Source organism: Trachemys scripta, chromosome 10 (assembly GCF_013100865.1).
Source record: "Trachemys scripta elegans isolate TJP31775 chromosome 10, CAS_Tse_1.0, whole genome shotgun sequence".
In the NCBI taxonomy this organism is placed as follows: domain Eukaryota; kingdom Metazoa; phylum Chordata; order Testudines; family Emydidae; genus Trachemys; species Trachemys scripta.
This window is the reverse complement of record NC_048307.1, coordinates 68,323,394-68,343,244: the sequence shown is the minus strand read 5'-3', so window position 1 is coordinate 68,343,244 and position 19,851 is coordinate 68,323,394. Positions and strand designations below refer to the sequence as shown.

The following is a 19,851-nucleotide window of genomic DNA, read 5'->3' as shown; positions in this document are numbered from 1 at the left end:
CTCCAGAGGGAGAGATGGCGGACTGGTAACCTGTGTGGCCCAGATAACCGACTTGCCATCTCTCCTTCCAGAGCAGGCCTAGAAATTGAAGAGGTGGAGGAGGCAAGGGTGCCATCTCACACTGCCTTCTCCACCTCTTCTGCTTTCAGGCCCACTCCAGAAGGAGAACTGGCAGCCTGGAATTACATGGACTGCTCAGGTTACAGAGCCACCATCTTTCCTTCTGGAGCAGGGAGCCGGATCTGGCAAGTTCCAGCCCTTCTTTTTTTGAGGAGCTGAGTACTGCCGTATACATATGTATGCCTACATATATACATACCTCTACCTACTGTAATGTACTGGATTCTTTTTTAACATAATCAGTAGTCTCATGTTTTTGAGTGGTCCAAAATTCAGGTGAAAATTGGTAAAAAATGTATAATAACTTTTGTAAACCCTGGGGTTTTTTGGTTAAAAAAATCAGTAAAAACTGAAAATGAAAGGCTTTGTACATGAGATATATGGTAAGTAACTGATTCCAATTTTCAAAAACATTTGCTTTTAAAATCCCTTTAGAATTCTCCTGATATTGAATTATTGGGTGAGAATTTCAAAAATGTCTAAGGGAGGCAGGCGCCTAACTCCGAAACTTTCAGTGGGACTTGGGTACATAGCTTTCTTAGGCACTTTTCAAAATCACACTCCCCACTCTTATTATCTAATATGAATGAATTATAGGGCACATTGAAGACTTATGAACTTCACAATAAAGTGTTTGCAGATGGGGTCTACTCTCCTGTAAGCACATATGTAAGGTATCTCTCTCTCTCTCAGGCCCCATTCTTACACTGTGTAGCCGAATGAAGCTAATGGGGCTCTGTACATGCACATATCACAATGCAGGATCAGGGGCTTACTGGTTACTCTCAAAAATTTAAAATAGCTTTAAAATTAACATCGCCTTGGTATCTGCTGTACTTTCCAGGTAGGACCTATAGTAAATACAGAGTAGTATAGTAATACAGCCAGTTTACCCTATCTATTTATTAAAGGTAAACTGGTAAATTTAAGGGCAACCACTGGAATAGATTTAACATTGTAATACCAGTGAAATGTTAATATTATAATTAATAACTTTTCATACACATTCTAAAGCATCTAATATTTTCAATCTTTATCCCAAAGACAATTTTGTTAGTCAGACAGTACTATCACAATGATAATATATATGGCCTGTTGAAGCAGAAGTTTGTGTATAATTGGCCTGATTTAATATCGGTGTAATGTATCAAGTCACTGAATTGAGGAGTATTATTTTAGCTTCTTGATAACATACTATAAAATAAATGAATAAAATGAGCGTTCACATAAAATTCAAGGCCTTGATCCTGCAAACATGTATGCGCCTGCTTAACTTTAACTGATTGAAACGGAACTACTCACATACATAAAGTTGAGTATACACATTAGTGTTTACAGAACTGGGGGCTTAATACTTTATATGTAAAAATAAGCAATAGAGCAATAAAATTCTCAAAACATTAGGGAGAAATATTATTAAAAAGTAAGAATTTGTCATAGAATTTTCAACAAACCTTCCTTCTTGACATTTACCCAAACAGACAATGATTTTACACTAGTTGAAGTCCGACATCGGTATTGTCCAGCAAATTGACCAGACACAGTGTTCACCTCTAGGATACGTCCCCCAACCAAGGCTCTATATACCAAGTCTTTAACTTCCTCAACGGGACGATTTCTGAAGAACCAACGAATCATGTTTCTGTGATTAGGATGCACTGGACAACCTAGAAATCAACGGCATTTTAGTATTTTTTCTAAGTTTAATGTATATATTGTGATATCTGTGTTTTCTATTTGTGCATAGATGTGTGGAAGCTTCTCGCAGCAGTATAAGTAAAAAGAGGGGTATGTATTAATTTACAGAAGTCTGAGGTAAGGCAAAACTAGTCTCAAGTGCTCCCAGGTGAGCTATCTTCCACTTAGCTAAAGTGGAGGCTCTTTTGTGTATCTGCCACAATAATTTACATTCTCCCTCCACTTTAAGTGAGAGTTTATTATGTTCTTTATGAACCAGAGGTGAAATCCTGACCCCATTGAAGTCAATGGTAAAACTCCCATTGACTTTGACAGAGTCAGGATTTCACTCCAAGACTGTGAACCACGTTTAAATGTGTCTTACATGTTGCTGCATACCACTTTATAGAAACAGACAAGAATGGAAACTGACATATTAGTTTAGATGGAGAACTCAAAATCAAGTCTACAGTCCAGGTGGATCTCTCACAATTTTCAAGGGCAGCTCAAAGAGAAACTTCACTATTCAGTCCAATGATGATTCATTTAGAAAGACCCTGTGATATGCAGCGTTACCGTTTTTAAAACGGTTTTTGAAAAATTCCTTTTATAAAAATTAGACTCCATCATTTCTTATTTTCTCCCTCCTAAGTAAAAATCTGAGAAAGCAGATAGCATGTCCTGAAGGCTAACAAATCAGGGCTCTGACAAACCAAGGCAGAAGTGAAGATGATGGCCCATAGGAAAATTGGAAGAACCCTCAATATTTCAACAGGAATGTGGTGAACCCCTCAGAATGACAAAATTTGGCTGAAAATAAATCAGTTTAGCATGCAATCATGATATATTGGCACAGCTATATTAATATGCAGGACTACACTAAATAGCAAGATGGTTGTGAGCAACTAAGAACCAACAAAATAAAATCGCTCATATGGCTGTTATATATTTATTGTTCCTTCTTCAGTTTTGTTTCTATATTTTTAAAAATTAAAATAAGTCCTGAATTACTAGCGCAATATTTTGTCAGTTGGTACAATTTTTAAACAGCAGTTAATGATAATGTTGGAGAATTCACTGCAGACCCTAACACAGCACCATTGCTTGTTCCATCACAATGCACCACAATTGGGGCAGTGTAGACTGCGGTGACTAGGCAGAGTTTCGGGACCAGTTCCTGATTGCTGATTGATGATGAAGGAAGGCTGAAAGAATTGGGTTTGTTTAGTTTGGAAAAGAGAAGACTGAGTGGGGACATGATAGCAGTTTTCAGGTATCTAAAAGGGTGTCATAAGGAGGAGGGAGAAAACTTGTTCACCTTAGCCTCTAAGGATAGGACAAGAAGCAATGGGCTTAAACTGCAGCAAGGGAGGTTTAGGTTGGACATTAGGAAAAAGTTTCTAACTGTCAGGGTGGTTAAACACTGGAATAAATTGCCTAGGGAGGTTGTGGAATCTCCATCTCTGGAGATATTTAAGAGTAGGTTAGATAAATGTCTACCAGGGATGGTCTAGACAGTATTTGGTCCTGCCATGAGGGCAGGGGACTGGACTCTTGAGGTTCCTTCCAGTCCTAGAATCTATGAATCTATGTTTCTCAAGAGATAAAAATAGATATTCCTTGGGGTTTAGTCTTTGTGGTGGGGCCATCCTAATCATGTCCTTTCCATTTAAATAAAATTATTACTAACAAAACTTTTAATTCTAACAAGAATGATGCCAAGGCAACATACCTATCCTTAGCAGATCACCATGTATCACACTAATATTTGTACCAATTCCAGATGCCATCAGGACACGCTTCCTCCTGCTACTTATTGTTGATACAGTGTTAGTCCCTGGAAACTTTTGTTCTGGAAAACAATGCATTATAATACTTGATGAAAAGATATTGACAAGGATGATTTTGATCAAATTGTCCAAGGTTCTATTTATGAAACAGAAGAATTACAGTATTTTGGAACTCTTTAGGATCATCATCTTGTACATTAATGCACCAGAACACAAAAAACATCTCTTTCTTTAAAAGGTTTTTCAGAGTAACATTTGTTATTGACCCTCATTCAAAATTTCATCTTTTAACAAAACAACCCTGTTATCCTTCTACTGTCATAAAAAATTTATCAAATCTTTGGCCTTGTTTATGGTTTCTCATGACAACGTCATTTATCATTTCATTATCAAACATTCATATGAAGCAATTTTTAAAAACCCTCTCATTGGAGTCAGCTCAACTCCTTGCTTCCGTCTGATGGAAATATGACAAATTGCTAAAATAATAAAAAGAAATCTCTTAAAAATCTGCTCTGCATGGTAGACGTTGCATAATATGGATGAAATTATATGCCTGTCACTATAGTAACTTCTTTTTTCACATTAATGCCAGAATAACATGGTCAATCTGTCAATACACATAGTTCTTACCACTTTGTCAAAGTTTATTTTTAGTGAATGTACATATTATACATGATCCTGCCTCCTTCTGTGGTTTAGGTCTTTTATTGCTTTTTTACTACTTTCTCAGGCTTTGCTCCCATTAATTAAACTCTTCTGCATTTTTTATTACGTAGAATAACAAAGAAGCATCTGATGCATTTGTGTGCATGGTGGTATGTACAGCCGACTGTGACTAACCCTGCACTGACATAAAGAGGAGACAGGGTGCACTCATTTCCATCCCTCCTCAGTAGTGGCCAGTCAAACCTTTAGTCCTTATATTCCCTGAGTATAAACACTATACATATACACACATACTGTACATACCACCATGCACACAAATGCATCAGATGTTTCTTTGTTATTCTACGTAATAAAAAATGCAGAAGAGTTCAATTAATGGGAGCAAGCCTGAGAAAGTAGTAAAAAAGCAATAAAAGACCTAAATATAAATAAATATATATATGTAATGCTGCCACATAACTTGCCAGAGAGGGGCAGGACCACTGCCTGACCTACAATGCTCTGCGGGGCTCCTGATCATTCATGGCTCCTCTAAAATAGGTAGGAGCTTCAAAGACTCAAAATAGTCCAGTCCTCAAGTCCTGACTGACAAAACTTCCTCCCCATTGAAATCAGTGGGAGTGTTGCTTGAGCATAGACTAAGGATTGCAGGATTTGGCCCCTACTACCTACTTCAGATTCACTTAAATCAGTGTCAGGTGACTGGGACCAGAAATAAAGTTCAGGCTCTGACCAGCAGTCCTGTGACACATCTTTAATTACACTGTCCTCCTCAGAAGCATCTGGCTCCTCTGCTTCAGCCAGGAAGCTGGAAACCATGAGTGTATCTTATTGCCACTGTTTATAGTAGGCTCCACACCCTCACTCTTACAAGAGACTCACATCTCCCCAAATGTCTTACCTGCGAAAATAGGCCTCATCATCTATAAGCCAGCTAATGTTTGTGTGCTTAACAGTGAGGGTGTGTAATAGAACTCAGTATGCTTAGCTAGCACAAAGTGTTTGGGGAGTTAGTCTTTACAGATAGAAGATCCATTCCCTGGGGATACTTGGGGGTCAAGGTTGCATTGTGGGATTTTACAAGACTAATCTATTTACAGTAGAGTTGATTAACCAGCCATTTTTAGTTTTTCATTTTCAGCTTCTTACCCCTTACTAGGGTAAATAAAGACATTCAGGGTGGGCTGCCCAGGTTCTTTAATTTTTATTCTTCTCTTGTGTATGTTTTATTGCCCTCTGAGATTAGAAGTACAACTCTCAGTAGGGGAAGTGGGTTGCTCTGGATTTCCTTGTAAATCCTGTCCTCTGTCCCCAGGTGAAAGCACCATGCATTCTTTAATCTGGATTTATCTCCTACAGAGTGTCAACAAGGCTCTAGAAGACCCAGGTCTCTTGCTTAAAGGCTATTGGCTGTTGCCAAGAAGATGGCACAGTTGCCCAGTGGCAAGTGGATGGAGCCCAAGAAAGAGGCATCAGAACTCAAATTCTCTGTGCTCAAAGTTAGCACAAACAGACAGTATGGAATGAAAAACACACTTCAAAGGGCCAGGTTCCATCAGGAAATTCTAAACCCATGTCAATTAGAGGATTAAATATTTCTCCAAACACATCCCTAGCCATTCTAAGAACAACACTTTATAACCAAAATGGTTTGTCATTGCTTATGAATGATGAACTATGATTTTACACTTACCAAATAAGTGAAGGACAGATGTGGCTACTGCTTTTCCAAGAGCACTGGTTGCTGTGCAAGTATATGTTCCTGCATTTTCAAATGAAACATTCTGCAGAAATAAGGACCCATTCAAAAGCAAGAAAGAATTGTTTCGTAGGGATTCTTTCTTCTTAAGCCAAGTTACTTTCGGTTGGGGAACACCTTAAAAAGACAAATAATAAAAATGCTGACCACCTTATGTAAACCTTGGGTTTTATCTTTTGCACTGCTGCCCATCACTGTAATATCGAATGCCTTGAGTTCTAATGTCATTTTTCAGACAGCGCAATAAAACAACAGCAGTTTTAACAAAATAAGCACATTTTTTGCATTCACAACAAAATATCCTCAAGTGGGTAGTTCTCATTTATAATACTCAGTTCTAGTAGTACTTCAGCACAGAGCAGTGATAAAAGGTTAAGCACTCTGTGGGAAGCTAATAGAATGGCTTTACAAATGACTGTCAATCCTCAGAAAGTAATATATTACAATTTAAGGGCCTAAACTCTATATCAATGTTCAAGTGATTTATCCCACTGGATGACATGAGACTGCTCACATGAATAAGGACAACTCATGTAAAGGCTTTCAGGATCAGGTCCTTATTTCCAATAGCATCCTTTATACAAACTACACCCCAGAACACATCACAGGACAAAAAATAAAGTTACAAAATTCTTAAAACAAAAGCAGAGAAAGAGAGTAATTAGGGGGCATAGTATACACCTGGGGGAAAATATGCACATGAGATTTGAGAATAGATGGGGTCAATGTGTGCCAAGAATACAAGAAGGCTGTTCCATATGACAGGAGCTGCAGAGATTACTTGTATCAGCAGCACGTGAAGGGATAGAGAGGGGAACAGTCTGACACAGAGCCTCTATCATTAACACTCTTATTTGTTGTGCTGCAGAAGGCTAACTGTATTCTAGTTGCTTTTTAATTAAAATCCTGTCATCTTTCCTATTACAACCATTAACTTCCAAGAATTCACTTTTGTCCGATACTTGACATCCCACGTGTCAAACTATGAATATTTTTTTCTTTTAAAGGAGTGATGTTTGTCAATCAAACAGCATTAGCAATACTGGATGCTTTCTAAAGTTGCTCTTATCCCCAAACATCTGCCTTTAAATGGAAATTTTGCAAGCCATTAATTCCAGCACATTAAAAGCTCTTTATTGCTGGCCCTTCATGCCAGCTGCTGGATCAGGGGCATTCTTCTGAAGTCCCAAAGGTCCACTGAAATCACACTGAATCACTCTGTCATATCTGGCACAGTGGCCAACCCGAGAGGGGCATTATGCATGATGCACATGAAGCAGGCATGAAAAAGCTAAATTGTCTTCTGCACAGCGTTTTCTTGCCTAAAAACACGTATCATTTGGCCATTTAAGGATATTATAATGGGTGGACCTACCTGATTATGTGGGACATTTGGAAATATTAACCATATTGAATGCTAATTCAGTCCCCTTTCTTCACAGATCATTGTGTGGTATTGCTTTACAGATTATGTCTTCATGATGTGGAATGGCCCTTAAGAAGAACTTTAACAATTCAATCACTGGCTTAGTACTTTCAATGCACACCTCTCATTTTCCCTTCAGTATAATAAGAACCAGATATATTTTTTGGATTCAGCTATTTCACTGAAGGAAAATGTTCCTCACACCAATTTGTCTAGAAAGCCACCAGACAGAAACACCCTACCATATTATCAAAGATTTAAACTAGACAATTTAGCAACTAGTAAAAGTATTTTTAGGTTCAAAAGATTGTGTACCACTGAACAAAATAGCACAAAAAATTTAAAAAGATATACCTATCTCATAGAACTGGAAAGGACCCTGAAAGTCATTGAGTCCAGCCCCCTGCCTTCACTAGCAGGACCAAGTACTGATTTTTGCCCCAGATCCCTAAGTGGCCCCCTCAAGGATTGAGCTCACAACCCTGGGTTTAACAGGCCAATGCTCAAACCACTGAGCTATCCCTCCCACCTCAAACAAGTACTTGTCTGTAGCGTGCACAAGAGTCCAAAATCAGAAGTTATTTCAACTTTTCCAGTATAAGCTTTATACCATTTTGAGAAATCCTGCTGGGATTAGGAAGAACTCTTGTTTTAAGTGTCCCTTTTGTAATTAACCCAAACTTTCTGGCTAACATGAATCCTTCTCAGAGAGCAATGGGCCAGTTTACATCAGAGATAGTGTTATTTGTTTGATTCACTAAGCCCTATGGGAAATTGTTCTCAACACAGCATGCACGAACACGCACACCCAGTGTCCAAAATGTACCCAATTCCTAGGATTTATCTGTATTCTTAATTTAAATAAAATATAAACCACAAAGCACAGTCTAAGCTTTCTTACAAGGTTGTCGTATTCCTAGGGTTTCTCCCTGCGAGGTAGCTCTCTCCCTGCTTCTCGTTCTTTCTGACCCTCTTTGGATACATCTACATAGAGTGGTAGCCTGCGGCAGCAAGTCTCAGAGCCAGGTTAACGGACTTGGACTACCGTGCTAAAAATAGCTGTGGATTTGTTGCAGTGTGGGCTTTGAAGCCTAGGGCGGGGGGTGGGTTTCAGAGCCCAAGCCACAACATCTAAGCCTTTTGGGGCCTGTATTGGAGCTAGTGAACTCCCCTGGCCTGGGCTCCAGAATAAACAAGGAGTCTGAAGAACAGTCCTGCCTCTCCTTGAAGGTCCCAAACCCCCCCACCTGTCACACCCACTTTGTAAGTCAATTGGAATGATTAGTAAATAATCTTTCTTTCTGCTTCAACAGCCTCTGTGAATTTCTCTTGGCGAAGAATAGCAAGCAGGACTGCCCATGCTGGGAGGTGGGCCAAGTTCCTCAAGTGAATAAAGATTGAAGCACTGATTTTTCAAACCCTGCCCCTGACAAGGAGGATGGGGCTAAGGAGTAAACAGCTGTTTTGCACCCCTTCCATTTATCTGTATGTTCATGCTTCCAATGACAGATCTATTTCTGCCCTGACTCTCTTTCAAAACACTGAGTTCTTGCACATACTGTCATTTCTCAAATTCCTATCAGCAGAAACTCTGACTTTTGGAAAATACTCTAGAAAAACTATTTTTAGAAGTGCATTTACCTTTTGCACGAAGCCTACATTCAGCAGTGCTTCACATACAACTCTTTCTCTCAAGATTACACACAGTGCCAGAGTCAATTCACAAACCTCATTTTTACACTTTTGTTGATTAGCCTTTCATTATGTAGCTTCCATCTAATTTGACTTTAAAAACTACCCTGTATTTAATATTCATGAGCTGAGATATTACTTTTATTTTTATTTTTGTTTTTGTGCTGCATAATGAATGAACGATCAGGTCTTGTGAACAGCTGGGGCAAGGCATACTGTTTTCTCCCATTCCTCCCGTGACAGGGATCTTACAGTACGACTTTAAGAAGCACTGAATCAGCTGCCCAGAGGACTTGTTCACATACTCAGGATGTGGGACACAGCATGGCATAGAAATCAAGAGCTGCCTTTCCTAGAAAGAATAGTTAAGGCTTGTGTTTTACCCTTTAAAAGCTCATGTAAATAAGCTTTAAAAGTTATTATAAATATTAAGGAGGTTTCTTTGCCAAACTAGTAATAGGACTATATGGCGGGTTTCCCTCTTAGCAGTGACAAACTGAACAGAAGCCAAAATTGTTATTTAACCCTATTTGCTTAAGTAGGATTTCAGTGGTACCTAGCCCTCCGCACAGGAGTGAATTTCACCCCGTGGAGCTGATTCTCATTTCCACGAAGGGCCATTAACTCGGCCTTTAAAAAAGCATAAATTATATTTCCTCACGTTTTAGGGCCTCTTTACATTCCCAGAATGGTGTAAAGTGTACTTAGTGTAAGGGTCTGTCTGCACTGCAGATCAAAGCAGGCTTTGCAGCTTGAGCAGACAGACATGTGCTAGTTCTGCTCAAGCTAGCATGCTAAAAATAGCCGTGCAGCTGGGAGTAGCATGGGTGGTGGCTCAGGCTAGCTACCTGAGTACAAACTTGCCTGGACCCGTTGGGTACATATTTGTGCTGCTAACCTGAGTCACCACTGACGCTACCCCAGGCTACTCTGCTATCTTTTTGAATCCATGGCCCTGTGACTGCTTTAATTTATGCAGAGGGCTGGTTTGACTACCAGCCAATCCCAGAATTAAGGGAGGCAGAAAAGTAGCTTGCAGTCACCCTCCCTGGGATCAGTGCAACTGAGGAACAAACCCATAGGTGTCTAATCTTCCCCAAACAATCATAAGGTTCTGAAACTCTGGGCACAATCCAGTTCCCACTGATGTCAATGGGAGTTTTGTCATCATACCCTATGGCTTCAGTTGAAGAAACCACAAACACATGATTAAATCCATCCCTATTAGGGAAAGCAATTAAGCACATGCTAAAAGTTCAGCATGTGCATTACTGCCCTTCCTGAACAGAGATGCTTTCCTGAACGGGGGCCTGATTTGGTTTTAAAATAATCTTTACAACTTTAAAATCAGAATTTTAATCCTGTAATGGATCTAAACCCTCTGATGTTAAAACTGTCTGCTATGGACCTAAGGAGCTATAAAACCAATTTTAAAGTTTAATCTATTTATCTGACATCAAACAGAGGTTACTTTCCACCAGCACCAGAGCAGCTCTAAAACACTCAATGTTCCATGGAGGAAAAAAAATGGTTACTCACCTTTTTGTAACTGTTGTTCTTCGAGATGTGTTGTTCATGTCCATTCCAAGCAGATGTGTGCACACCAGCCAGAAGATTTTACTATAACAGCATCCGTAGGGTCGGCTTCGGCGCCCCCTGGAGTGGCGCCTTCATGGCGCTGTATATAGGGGCCAGCCGACCCTCCACCCCCTCAATTCCTTCTTGCCGACACTCCAACAGAGGGGCAGGAGGGTGGGTATTGGAATGGACATGAACAACACATCTCGAAGAACAACAGTTACAAAAAGGTAAGTAACCGTTTTTTCTTCTTCGAGTGATTGTCCATGCCCATTCCAAGCAGGTGACTCTCAAACCTGAACCTAGGCGGTGGGGTCGGAGGTCACTGCAGACTGGAGTACTGCGCGGCCAAAGGCTGCATCATCTCTAGCCTGGTGCATGATGGCATAGTGTGCCGTAAAAGTGTGGATTGAGGACCACGTGGCCTCTCTACAAATTTCCTGCATCGGGACCTGGGCCAGGAACGCAGCAGAAGAGGCCTGTGCTCTTGTGGAGTGGGCCATGATATGCGGGGCTGATATGTTAGCCCGACTGTAGCATTCCCGGATGCAGATTTTGATCAAGAGGAGATCCGCTGTGACGAGACAGGGAGCCCCTTCATCCTATTGGCCACGGCAACAAAAATTTGGGTCGATTTCCTGAAGGGTCTTGTCCTTTCAATGCAGAATGCGAGGGTCCTGCGAACGTCCAGGGAATGTAGCCTACGCTCCTTAGCCAAGGAGTGCGGTTTCTGATAGAACACCGGGAGAAAAATCTCTTGGCCCATGTGAAATGGGGAAACCACCTTAGGAAGGAACGCTGGGTGCGGCCTGAGTTGGACCTTGTCTTTGTGGAAGACGGTGTATGGAGGTTCAGATGTCAGTGCTCTTAGTTCCGGCACCCTACGGGCTGATGCGATAGCCACCAAGAACCTTATATGAAAGATATAACAGTGAGCACGAGGCCAGCGGCTCGAAGGGGGGCCCTGTGAGGACGGACAGGACCAAATTGAGGTCCCAAGCAGGGACAGATTGACGAATGTGCGGGAACAACCTGTCAAGGCCCTTGAGGAAGCGACCAACGAGTGGGTCCGCAAACACTGAGGTACTCCCCGCTCCAGGGTGGAACGCTGAGATTGCAGCAAGGTGTACTCGAACAGAAGAGAGAGAGAGCCTCAGGTGTCTCAGATGTAACAAGTAGTCCAATATGAGAGGGACCGGGGCGAGCAAGGGAGCCTGACCCCGTTGTGTGGCCCAGAGGGAGAAGCGCTTCCACTTGGCCAAGTACGTGGTCCTTGTTAAGGGCTTCCTGCCTGACCTGATGAGAACATTGCATCTCCACAGGGTTTAGCCATGGAGCATCCAGGCTGTGAGGTGGAGCGACTCCAGGTTCGGGTGACGCAGGCGACCCCGATCCTGTGTGATCAAGTCCGAGAGTAGGGGCAACCTGAGGGGCACCTGTATAGACATATGCAGGAGCGACGTGTACCAGTGCTGGCGTGGCCACGCCGACGCTATTAGGATGACCCGAGCGTGATCTCTGCAGGCCTTGAGGATTACTCTGTGAAGCATAGGAATCGGGGGAAAGGCGTAAAATAGGCCGTCCGCCCAAGAGAGGAGGAAGGCATCTGTTAGAGACCCCGGACTGCATCCCATGAGGGAGCAGAATTGGCGACACTTCCTGTTCTCTCTGAAGGCAAACAGGTCCACCTGGGGATGACCCCAGAGCCAGAAAATTGAGAGTACTATATCCCAGTGGAGAGACAACTCGTGACCTTGGAACGAGTGACTGAGGGCGTCTGCAAGCCCGTTCTGCGTCCCCGGTAGGTAGGATGCTGTCAGGTGAATTATGTTCTATACGCAAAAGTCACATAATGCGATGGCTTTCCGGCACAGGGGAGAGGAGCGAGCACCACCCTGTTTGTTGATATAGAACATCGTTGGCGTGTTGTCCGTGAGGACAGAAACGCACCTGCTCGCCAGCTGGGATTTGAAGGCTATGCATGCGAGGCGCACCGCTCGTAATTCCCTGACATTGATGTGTAACGAAAGGTCTTGTCGTGACCAAAGGCCTTGGGTCCTGAGGTCGCCCAGATGTGCACCCCATCCCACATCCGATGCGTCCGTTACCAGGGATAGGGAAGGCTCGGGGCCAAGGAAACCCACTATTAATTTGCATTTAGAAACACAAAAGGGAAGCTAAACAACATGAATGATTCATAAGCCCAGGGATTTTACTATTATATCCTTCTCACCCCCCGCCCCGATTTTTCTGAAATGAAAAATAAAATATAAAGGATAGAATGACAACATCAAAGGCACATTTAGCATAATGTAGGTAAATGAAAAGGACAGATGGAAGATCAAATTGTTGGCTTCATCTGCAACAATTTCAACTGTGTAAAATTGCTTATCTGATACGGGTGGTACATATCTGTTTAATGTGTGTAAATGAGAACTAACAAGTTAACATGGTGGTTCAATATGTTTTGTATCATTAATGGATTTTAACACTATATTACTATATGTAGAGCAGGAAAAGTATATTCAGCGCTATACAAAATATGGATTACAATGCAGTCCCCTACTCTGAGAAGCTTTTAATACGAAATAAGTTCAGAGGTGCAATAAAATGTATGTAGTCTATACCACTTAATACTCAGCAGTTTTCCTTTCTATTTTCTCACCAGAAGGTGGCATACAATGCACAGTTTATACGTATTTGTCCATTTCCACCCCCCATTTTACTCCAGCTTAGAACTTTCAGCCTTTTAGAATAAATAGAGTCTGACGGGTTTAGTTTATTTTGTGTAATAATCACAAAAGATCCTTTCTGCAAATACAATAAATGTTATCCAGGAGCAATTTGGAGCAAGTGGTATTGATATTTATACCATATATGTTGATTGAAAAGTAGTTGGCTATAACAGTGGAATCTGAATCTCTCCAGAATGTTATAAATATCTCCTTACATACGTGGTGTGGGACATATAAAAGTGAGTTTATTACAATTAGTGGGGAAATATTTTTATTATAAATTGAAAGGAAAATAGAAATCTATACTATTAGCTTCAGCAAATCAGTAGAAATAACTTTCTTAGCCCTTGCCCTGATGGTCTGTTACTTATTAGAGTATATGCTTTACACGATATCTCTCTATTTTTGTAATTCGAAACTGATGATTAGCGCATGAGAGAAAGTCTTTTGGAGAGAGAGAAAATCAAATAAATGAAACAGTGAGACAGGAAAAAAATGTGGCACATATCACATAATATTAAACCTTTTTGTTTGATGATGTTAATGGATACTTAAATTGCTCTATGTAACACAGTCTAATAAACCTAGCATCCCAAAGCATGCTGTTCAGAGGCATTATTTTTGTAGGCTTGTTGGTCATGAGTAATTCAATTACACAGTACACTGTACAGCCATTTGCTGGCCACTAGGGGATGCTAGAAAGTTCATCCTTCCCCCCCATCCTCACATCTGCAGCTCACAGCATACTCTCTGCCAGTTTGCGTGGCAGGCTGCTCCTAGTCCCAGCAATTCTGCACTGTGGAACAGTGTTCTGTTGAATGAACCACTAAGGTGTCATTTTTGTACAGATCCTAACTAATATTTTCTGTATGTTGCAGTAAGAAAATTGCTACATGGACTGTACTGGCAAGAGAGAAGTGTGTGCACAGTGGGACACAGAGTGCAGAAGTACAGTATGTAAAGAATTTCCTAGAGAGAAACCCCTGGGTTACACAGCTGTAACTGAAAGTAGAATTTGGTTCAACTTAAAAAACACCAAAGCCAAGAAATTTAAAAATTTAAAAATTCTGCCAACTACATAAACTATGCCATGGTACGCACATACAGACACCTTGTGGTCCTCCCTACATACATCCTTTTTTGTGGCATGGCAAGCATCTAAATGGCAACCATACGCTCAACATCAATGGGACAGCTGCATGAATAAGATCTGCAGAATAGGGCCCTTGCTGAGCACACCTCAGCATACCCTGCTGAGCCTTGTCTGGTAATACTTAATGTACAAAAACAGGCAGGCTGTCAATTCACAGAAAAGAAGTCTGACATTGCAGCTGAGCTAATGTATCCTTCTTTTTGCCTACTTATGAGAAAGGACAGTGGGGGAAAAACACCTCCAGGTCTAATCAGGGTCTCCTGAATACTAAAAGAAGAAGTCTACCTTCTAATCAACATTATCTGTAGGTACTGATGATGAGGATGAAGAATGTGTAAACCCATAAGAACATAAGAAGAACATAAGAATGGCCCTACTGGGTCATACCAAGAGTCCACCTAGCCCAGTATGCTGTCTTCCGACAGTGGCCAGTGCCAGGTGCCCCAGAGGGAATGAACAGAACAGGTAATCATCAAGTGATCTGTCCCCTGTCGCTCATTCCCAGCTTCTGGCAAACAGAGGCTAGGGACACCATACAGAGGCTAGGAACACCATAAACCCATTAATCCTACAGACCTATATTTGATATCATATACATTGAATACTCCGTCAAATGAATTTCCTGAGGGATGAATGAATAACTAAGTAAATACAAAAGTAACAACAACACGTGCTTATCACTTTTCATCCTAATGTCTCAAAATCACTCAGCAAATAGGGGAAGATATCGACCTCCCCAGTTCGCAAGTGAAGTAACTCAGACACAAGTTAGTTACACAGCAAGTCAATGGCAGAATCAGGAATAGAACCCAGGTCTCCTGGCTGGCAGTCCATTTGTAATCATGAAACTATGAAGATTCTACATGAAAAGCAAAGCCATTATTTTATCAAAAGAATTGAATATGTTTTATTTACTACATGAGCTTCAGTTAAACTATTCACAAATAGGACATGAAAGATGGGGCCAATAACATAACATAGTACAGTATTTCCTTTTCCTGCACATATGGACTAAGCAGTTTGGAAACTGCAATTTTAGTCAAAAATTGCTTATTCCTCAGGTAGGCCCCGATTCAACACAGCACTTAGGACATGCTCAACTTTCAGCCCATGATGTAATCCCCATGGGGACTAAACTCACATGAGCAAAGTTATGCATATGCATAAGTGTCTGGAGGATCCGGATTTAAATGTGCTGTCCTTATAGAGTACAGAGACATAGTTAATTCTTTTCCAGTGCACTTTTTCAGAGATCAAGCCAAAGTGTCCTGCATTTTCACCAGGGTCGAAGAAATCTGTAAACAATGTGTTACTAGCATTCTTAAAAAAAGTTATCATTTTTGCTAAAAAGCAAACTCTGGCAGATTTGTTCCCCTCTCTTTAAATAAAACAGATTAATAAGGCTATTTAACTCTCTACTCTTGGAGCAATTCAGTGGTGCACTATTTTTGATTAATGAAAGGAAGACAGAAAAAGTGTCCTTACCTCATTTTCTAAGCTCATTTTTCTGCTATTAGTTTGATAGAAGTTTTAAAAAGTGCAAGCTACATTTCTAATTCAAAAATAATAACTTCTACTTCCTCAGCAATTACAGGAAATAAAGCAATAAGATAAATCATTTTTAAGTCAACAGTGGTGTCAGTTTTAGCATAACTAATGCCTGCCCCACCAACATACACAACTCCAAAGTGTATGGAAATTAGAAGTCCCATGTGTGAATGTTAATTGATATTTAGATTACTAAATGCTCACCCATCCTAACAAAATTAATACTAACAGTGTGACTTAAACTCTGCTGAATCTGAGATCCAGGTCAGTTGTACAAAGAGTTGCCAAAATATAGTTGGAAAATACTACTTCCCCAAAGCAACAGCCTTGGTACGAATAGCGAATAGCGGGGCCACATGGCCCAATATTCATCTGTCTGGCACCACTATTATTTAAAGCTATTTGTAGAACTATTTACATTCATATATTTCTATCGCTATTTTGGTCTAATATCAACATCTTTCTTCTGGAAAACTGCAAATAGAGTTTCCCAAAAACAATAAAAATGGAAATGGCACACTGACTTGTCTAACCATTTATTTTCAATTAGTTGTAACGCTCATTGTTTCCAAGTACTAGTGCAAACTTATTGGCAATGTGCTAGCTGAACATTCACCTTCATGTTCTTGATTAAACAAGACACCAAATATTGATGCATATTTTATTAAAATAATTGGCAGGGTTCTATTGTTATGGGGAATTAACTTTTAAGGTGATTAGTTTAAAATACAGTGATGAAGAGATTAACAGGTAAAATATCTACCTTGCCTGCACAAACTGAGATAAAGAAAATAAGACAAGACACAGAATTACCGTATATACTCAATCATAAGCCCGTTAGTTTATAAGCCGACTCCCCCAAGATGGATAAGTAAAAATGGAAAATTTTTATAACCCATTCATAAGCTGACCCTATAATTCAGGGGTCAGCAAACTTTGGCTCCCGGGCCATCAGGATAAGCCGCTGGTGGGCCGAGATGGTTTGTTTACCTTGTGCGTCCGCAGGCATGGAGGTAAACCTAAGTAAACAAAGTGTCCTGGCACGCCAGCTGCTAATCCTGACGGGCCGGGACAGCAACTGGTGGGGAAACTTTTTGTGGGGGAGAAGCTGGGAGTCAGGGGAGTAACCCTTGTGACCACTCCCATGACCCCACCCCTAGCCCGGGACCCCCACACTCTCCCCATTCCAACCCTTCCCACCTTATCTGGGGAGGGCCAGGGGAGGATGTCTCTGGCCTGGCTAGAGCTGCTCCAGCGGGCCAGACCAGGCGGCGCAGCCGCAGCATGTCCCAGTGGGCTGGGCCGGGCGGCACAGCTGCAGCGTGCTCCAGCGCCAGGCCAGTGCGGCCACAGCCTGCTCTGGGGGGCAGGGCCGAGCGGCACGGCTGCAGCCTGCCAGCCCTGGAGCTGCAGCTGCTTCGGAGGCTGGGGGGAGAGCCGCGTGGCCAGAAGCGGAGAGACTCTGGCCCCATCTCTTCCCTTCTGGCTCTGCTGGTTGTGCTGCTGTCCTTACTCCCTCCGTTGGGGGGAGGGGCTGTGTCCCACCTCTCCCTCTCTATACCCGTTCATAAGCCGACCCCCTTCTCTGGTGTTCCCTTTTTTACTAAAAAAAATTCGGCCTATGAACAAGTATATACGGTACTTAATATATGTAGCTTCTATTCGCCATAAGTGCTGCTCCAGAGGTGTTGACCTAAAGAAACTCTACAGACTTTTGTGACTTGGAATCTATGAGCCTCATCCTCTTTGTCCCTTTCCTGCAGCTGCAAAATGCTGGTTGTAATAGACACACTTATTTTACCATCAAATTTAAAGTTCTGTGAAGGTGAGACTGGAGATTTTATTTGCAGTTCTATATGGCCCAGACATGTGAGCATTTCCTATGAGGGCAAGAGACTACAATGGTGCAGCAAATTTTCTGATGAGCAAGTCAGCTGGCTGTGGAGCCAGTACCTAAGATGGGCATCAGTTTTGTGGTCCTTAAACACTGTGCTGGGTCACAGACCATCCCATGGAAGAAAGAATTTTCAAAGCAAGAGAGACAGTGTGTGTGTGTACGTCTGTTTGTCTGTCTCAAGAAAACAAATAGAGAGAGATGAAATAGAGTGACCAAGGTTGACATGCCTAGTAAAAAGGAATCATGTTCTGCTGCTACCGGTAACTTTTTTCAAGACTCCAGGTGAGCTTCTTATTCCAACACTACAAGGAACTCCAATGGTGTTCTTGCTTACCTGTCACTGGACATTCAATTGTAATGTTTGCTCCAATTCTTGCCACTATCACACCTCCAACAGTTACCGAGAGATTACTAACTTCCAGATTTGTGACATTTATTCCAGGGGACAAAATGACAGGAGCCTCTTCAAAAGAAAAGGAAAGGAATTATCAATTTAAAATATATTTATTTTAAGTTTTATGTACGTTATAGACCTTGTATTTAAAATTATCATCATTTAAGCAGAATTAATGTTGAAAAAAAACATACCGATAGTAGGGTGAATCAGCTAACTTGGCTCATGGCTGGCATGGTTTTAGTTGAAATACAATTTAACAGCAATCAGAAATCCTTATTTCTAGTTACTAATTCAGTCAAACTCAATCCAGATTTGGGAGTAGAGGATGGGTGTTAGTGCTAAACAAAGAAATGCTACTCATGATACTATAGCTGCCATGATCAGCATTACCTGCATACAACAGCGAAGACGTTTCCATATCAGAACCAAAGTCGTTGACCACCATGCATCCATACACGCCAAGTTCCTTTCGGGTAGGATTGAGAATCTGTACTTTTCCAGTGACATCCAAAACCACTCTGAAGAATGTTTAAGGGGAAAAAAAGGTTTATTCATGTAGGAACAAATCCCGTGCCCAGTTACATATCTCAGCTGTAAACCAAGTCTCCCTTCAAGAACATAGGAGGAAGAATCTTCCCATCAAGGATAACAGGGCCGGCTTTAGGCCAATTCCACCAATTCCCCTGAATCGGGCCCCGCGCCTAAGAGGGCCCCGCGCCCAGTGACAGGGCCGCCCAGAGTGGGGGGCAAGTGGCAGAGAATCCCTTCCCTGGCTAGAGGCACCTTTTTAATTTTTACTCACCTGGCAGCACTCCGGGTCTTTGGTGGCACTTTGGCGGCGGGTCCGTCAGTGACGCCGAAGATCAGGAGCGAGTGAAGGACCCGCCACCAAAGACTAGGAGCATGGCCCGGTGAATACAAGCCCCATGTGTTTTTTTTTAGTCATTCCTGCCGGGGCCCCGTTGAAACTGTTCGAATCGGGCCTCGCACTTCCTAAAGCCCGCCCTGACAGAGCAGAAGCAGAACTGCCCTGTAGAAGCTACTCTAGTCCAATGAGGAGAGCAGCCTCCATGCCTCCAGTGTGCCCCCTTTCTGGTGGCAAGGAGAAGCACTGAAGGATATGTGCAGTGATGGCTCCTCCCACTCATCCTCTCCTCTCAAACAGCAATGTGGAGCTGAAGTCTGGGCCATGCAGAAGATGGACAGCATCTCCAAACCCTTCCTCCCCACTGTGCAGCAGTACAACCCTGCTTTTGCTGCCAAGAGACACCCCTCCCCCTACCCACAGAGGAAGTGGCAGGATTAGACCTGAAATGAACAAGTTTCTGTGGGACAATAATAAAAAATTATGAGCAATTTTTAGAAAAAAATACTTTATGTCCCATCGAAAGCACTCTAGAGCATAGTGGG

At 41.9% G+C, this 19,851-nt stretch overlaps 1 protein-coding gene across 4 annotated transcripts in view; it reads right to left on the bottom strand.

Annotated features, from left to right (window-relative positions):
- ADAMTSL3 (ADAMTS like 3) overlaps positions 1–19,851 on the bottom strand; it is a 260,167-nt gene that overhangs the window by 12,562 nt on the left and 227,754 nt on the right. For all 4 annotated transcript variants that reach the window (XM_034783742.1, XM_034783741.1, XM_034783740.1 and 1 more), the window contains exons 22-26: positions 18,832–18,959; positions 18,379–18,507; positions 5,950–6,132; positions 3,530–3,649; positions 1,575–1,787 (exon numbers count right to left, since the gene is read on the bottom strand). In XM_034783742.1, the coding sequence (XP_034639633.1) occupies positions 1,575–1,787; positions 3,530–3,649; positions 5,950–6,132; positions 18,379–18,507; positions 18,832–18,959 (773 nt within the window). The remainder of the gene's footprint in view (positions 1–1,574; positions 1,788–3,529; positions 3,650–5,949; positions 6,133–18,378; positions 18,508–18,831; positions 18,960–19,851) is intronic.